This window comes from Perca fluviatilis, chromosome 3, assembly GCF_010015445.1.
Source record: "Perca fluviatilis chromosome 3, GENO_Pfluv_1.0, whole genome shotgun sequence".
NCBI classification, from domain to species: Eukaryota; Metazoa; Chordata; class Actinopteri; order Perciformes; family Percidae; genus Perca; species Perca fluviatilis.
Window position 1 is genome coordinate 30,606,054 of NC_053114.1, and position 5,478 is coordinate 30,611,531.

The following is a 5,478-nucleotide window of genomic DNA, read 5'->3' on the forward strand; positions in this document are numbered from 1 at the left end:
GAGATGCTCTATTTCAGTAGCAGTTCTTTCTAATCATGAGTGTTGGAAACATGTTAGACAATGGAAGTTTAGATGCAGTTTCAGTGAGTCAAGCTCCCTTCACGTCTACATGACAAGCATACATAAATCCGTGCAATGTTGGGAAGGTTATTACGAGAACACCAGACTAAACACTTTAAAGGTCCCATGACATGGTGCTCTTTGGATGCTTTTATATAGTCCTTAGAGGTCCCCTAATACTGTATCTGAAGTCTCTTTCCCCAAAATTCAGCTTTGGTGCAGAATTACAGCCACTAGAGCCAGTCCCACAATGAGCTTTCCTTAGGATGTGCCATTTCTGTGTCTGTAGCTATTGAGGAGGAGAGGGGGGGGGCAAGGTGGAGGGTGGGGGTGTGGCCTTGACCAACTGCCATGCTTCGCTTGTTTGAAAGCCATGATGTCTCTCTCTCATGGGTGGGCCAAATTCTCTGGGCGGGCAAAGCAGAGAAAGGGGAGGTAACCTTGCTCCTTATGACCTCATAAGGAGCAAGATTCCAGATCGGCCCATCTGAGCTTTCATTTTCTCAAAGGCAGAGCAGGATACCCAGGACTCGGTTTACACCTATCGCCATTTCTAGCCACTGGGGGACCATTGGCAGGCTGGGGGAACGCATATTAATGTTAAAAAAACTCATAAAAGTGAAATTTTTATGCCATGGGACCTTTTAATGTGTTAAACACAGACAAAACTGTTTCTTATTCAAAACTGGTCCGGTTTGATAAAAAGCAACATCGTCACATCTACTATGGCATTTAGAGGGTCTTCTGCTAGTCCCTGTTTGTATCCGTTTTTTTCCAGAAGAGGCAGGAGTACCACTGCAGTACTACTGTATTTTCAGAGCAGGTTTTGTTAGAACCAAGCTGGGCTCAGTAGTAAATCTCATCCATGATAAGACTAAAACCATTGAATAAAAAAAGTAAAACATTTTAGATCCATGACAGTCTTACTTTGGTTCCCAGCTATAGTCCAGTTGAGGTCCTGCTCAACATCAGGCAGTCCAGGCAGAACCTAAACCCAGCTAAATCCAGACCAGGATAAAAGTCAACAGAAGATCAGAAGAGTCTTTGACCCAAACTCCTCACAGCTCTGCTCTAGGCCACACAGCAGTACCTCTTCCACCATGACTTAGACAGACTCTTCATCTTGTCCGGTGTCTGCCTTTGCTTTTTTCGTCGTTTCTGTTTCCCTCTCGTGTGCTTATGGGAGCTGTAGTTCTGCAGGCTGGCCAGTATGGCCGTGTCAAACACCTCTTTCAAATTTTTTTGGGTCAGGGAAGAGCACTCCATGTAAGCCACAGCTCCGATCTCCACTGCACAGTCCCGGGCATCTGCTGCATCCACAGGTCGCTCCCTGTACTTAGCCAGGTCAATGAGAACCTAAAGAGAAGAGGAAACACTCTGTTAATATACTTTCTATCTGCTAATTTATTAGTCGAGGAGACACGAAAGATACACGTGCAGTGTTTTCTTCCATAAATGATAATTTTATCAGTTTTGAGCATTTGGTAAGCACCCTGCATAGGTTTTGTATCTTCATATTTGCTGCTAATTCTCTTCTAAACAGTTGAAATTCCTGCTATATCAAGCAAAATCAATCCTCAGAGTCAAAATTGGCATTGACATTTTTGGCAAAATATTATATTAATAACTATATATATATATATATATATATTAATATATATATAATAAAACAAATAATGTGTTAAAAGTGCTATATTAATGTGATTGAACTGTCACATTGTCATGGTATAAAGGGACACTTGAATACAACAGTTATCGTTAATGTTATCAGTAATTTTCCTGTTTTGACAAGTTAAAATGTCTGCTGTGAAAAAGGCCTTTTAAAGTAACGTGATACAGTCATTTAGATCATAAAGACGTGTAGCCTCTATTAAATGCCAGTGGTTTTGTTTCCCGTTTGTCAGAATTAAGGCGTTATTTTGTCTGGCGTATGGCGAGTACTTGTACTCCACGTCAATAAATGTACTCCACCTTGACATCTTCTCGGAGGTCACACTGCGTCCCAACGAGGACGAGCGGAGCGAAGGGCGCGTGTCTCCGGATCTCTGGAACCCACTTCTCAGGAACATTCTGGAAGGAGGCGGGACTGACGACGCTGAAGCACAGCAGGAACACATCTGCACTGGTGTAACACAGAGGCCGCAGCTTGTCAAACTCATCCTGGAGAGGTTTGGAGAGATCAAGAAGAAAGAGAGAAAAGTGTTGAGGATGAAGAGATTTCATAAAAAAGAAATGCAATAATTTACCAACCAGCACAGCAATGCTTTTAAGAGTATTTGGACATAAATACAGAGGTATTGCTAATGCAGCACATCCTGCCAAGCATGTTTATCCAAACACAATTACTGGTGCTACTGAGGGATCTGTTTTTAATGACAGATGATAAACTACGAGGATATGTCTAGTTTCTCCTCTCCGACTTTCTATCTCGGAGTCTACCCTTGCTCTGCCTGTGATCCTCGCATTCATTCTGCCATCACATCTGAAAACACACTGATACAGACAAACAGCTGCTCCTCCACAGAACGTGTGGGTCAAGTTTTGTTTATCTGTTTTAACAGCTTACTTTTGTGTTTCAATGTAAGCTCAAAGTATAACCAGCTGAAGCTTATTTTAAGAAGAACGTTTTTTCTCTTGTATTTATTTCAGATAACAGCTGCTGCTGCAAACAGAGATGTAAAATGCATCACTTCCTGTGTGCCTGAGGTTTTTTTCCCTAGGAAAGACCTACCAGACAGTCTCCTGGACAGAGACCGGGCCCACCAAAACTAACACGGAATCTAACTGAGCTATTCATTGTAAAAAATGTTTACTTTAGGACTAGTCTTAATCTATGTGCCGATTATCTTAATGCACACCATGTTGGTCAAAGTAGAATGTCACTCTTCTGTTAAATCAAATAGATGTGGATAGAGCAGCAAAACTGTATGTGCACTCTAGCAACATTTTTGAGTTGCCGTGACAAAAAACTAAATGTTGTTGTTGTTAGGTTTAGGGAAAGACTATTTTAGTTCCCAATTAAAAAAGCTTTGTGGGGTAGCCTAATGGTTGGGGGGGGTTACCATGCAACCACAGCGGTTTGATTCCAACCGGGGAACTTTGTTGCATGTCATACCACCTATTTCTCTTCCCATGTTTCCTGTCAAACTGTACAGTGTAAATTATCAAATAAAGGCAAAAAATGCCACACACATAAATAATTTGTGTTATAGCACACTACTTTAGACCTTAAAAAGAAAGAAAGAAAGAAAGAAAGAGTATTGTTGTCTCTTCATCACTTCCTCTGGTCAGAGGCATTGTTTCAAACACAAATAAAACAACAACAGGAAATGCTGCTGCTCTCTCTCTCAGTCTGTGTGTGTGTGTGTGTGTGTGTGTGTGTGTGTGTGTGTGTGTGTGTGTGTGTGTGTGTGTGTGTGTGTGTGTTTGTGTGTGTTTGTGTGTGTGTGTTGTGTGTGTGTTTGTTTGTGTGTGTGTGTGTGTGTGTGTGTGTGTGTTTGTGTGTGTGTGTGTGTTGGGATCACTGACCTGTCCTGCTGTGTCACAGAGTTGTAGTTTGACTGGCTGCCCGTCCACTGATACCACCGCTACACACACACACACACATACGCGTGCGCGCTCGCGCGCACACACACACACACACACACACACACACACACACACACACACACACACACACAAACACACACACACACACACAATGTGACATAGTGTGGATATTCAATGGAAAAACACATATGGCCAATTGTGTCTTACACAATCACATAATCCAATGACTCCAGCTGGTAACCATTTAACTACTTTAACGTGAATACAGTAAAAGAAAGATTAGTCAATGAACCGATGGTCAATCCACAGAATATGAATATATTATATTTGATAACTTTTGTTGAAATCATTAAAAAAAAGTCTAAACTATTTTGTGGTCACAACTTTAAAGTGTTTACATTTACATTTACAAACTATTAACTCACATGATGTGACATGTAAACTAAATTTGACATTTTACAGAGTGCTTTGCGTATTGATAGCTGGTCCATTGTAATGTCTTAATTAACATTGTACTATGAAGCAGGGTGACGTTAGCTCGCTCTTTCCAGTCAGATGGTCGAACGTGTTCATGCAGCTGTATTGAATTAATTACATAGCGCTCATCCTTAATAATCCTCCATAACTCATCCTTTACCTGAGAAGTTGTCGAACGCGGTCGGGACGTACTCGGTGGGATACCCGTTGGTGGTGTAGCTGACCACCAGGCTGGTTTTCCCCACAGCTCCGTCTCCCACCAGCACACACTTTACCCGCCTCTCCGCTGCTCCGGCTCCCGCTGACCCCGTCCCTGCTCCGGACCGCCGCGTCCTGCCGGAGCCCCTGACCCTCCTCGGTGGGACAGGCGGAGCAGGGGACGCCGGTGCCGGCTTGTAGCCCCCGTCGCCCCGCGAAGGCATCTGGCACGGAGAGGAGGGTGACATGTAGCCTGAGGAGACCCGGGCAGGAGGTTCAGTCCCGGTTCGGGCCAGTTTTCACATCGTCCATTCTTCGGTTATTGTCTGCGGGTTGTCAACTGACTTTTTGCTGTCGCTGCTGTCCGCTTGCTTTTAGTTTCCATGGTTAAATTACAAAACGTCTGAGCTTCTGTTCACCACACACAGCCACAAAAGTGACACTGTGTCCATTTTAATCGTCATGGTGGATTAAAATGTGAATTAAAGTCCGATTAAAAGACCGAGCATAACATTGACGTTAGCCGTTTGTTGCAGTCTGTGTCCGTCCAGTCGTCCAATGGACAGACCCGTCCCAAACTCCCCTTCAAATGACATCATCAACACATCAGAGAGTGTGTGTGTGTGTGTGTGTGTGTGTGTGTGTGTGTGTGTGTGTGTTGTGTGTGTGTGTGTGTGTGTGTGTGAGTGAGTGAGTGAGAAAAAGGGAGAGAGAGAGAGAGAGAGAGAGAGAGAGAGAGAGCGAGAGAGATAAAAAATATTTTTTCAGATTTTCCATCATACCCTAAATCAGCAGAATTCCCAGCAAACACATAGGCTACCCTTTAGGGAACGTTCCCTAAAGGTTATCTTAAGATTAATGTTTTACATTCAACTAACCTTTAGCATCCCACATAACATAGTTAGTCATAAGTTTTGGTTCTCTAAAGGTTCCGGGAAAACTTAACTTCACGTTTATACTTATATATAAGTATAAACGTGAAGTTAAGTTTTCCTCTCTTTTTCCCCTGCCTTTCTTCTGTTTAAGTCTAGCTACTTGCCCAGTTTTATACAGTCTGTTCTTTCTATCTAGAGTGATAGTAATAATTAACGGAGTAAAAAGTAGCCTAGGCCTACAATATGTCCTGCATGAAGTAGAAAGTATCATATAATTGAAATATTCAATCAAAACACAGATAACTCAACATTTTAATGA

At 42.6% G+C, this 5,478-nt stretch overlaps 1 protein-coding gene across 1 annotated transcript; it reads right to left on the reverse strand.

Annotated features, from left to right (window-relative positions):
• Nucleotides 1-593: 593 nt before the first annotated feature.
• Nucleotides 594-4,905, reverse strand: rhoua (ras homolog family member Ua). Its single transcript, XM_039794793.1, has 4 exons — nt 4,247-4,905; nt 3,589-3,647; nt 2,032-2,220; nt 594-1,416 (listed from the first exon to the last, which is right to left on the reverse strand). The coding sequence occupies exons 1-4, from the start codon at nt 4,530-4,532 to the stop codon at nt 1,132-1,134; spliced, it is 819 nt and encodes a 272-aa protein (XP_039650727.1). The 5' UTR covers nt 4,533-4,905; the 3' UTR covers nt 594-1,131.
• Between the last annotated feature and the right edge of the window lie 573 nt (nt 4,906-5,478).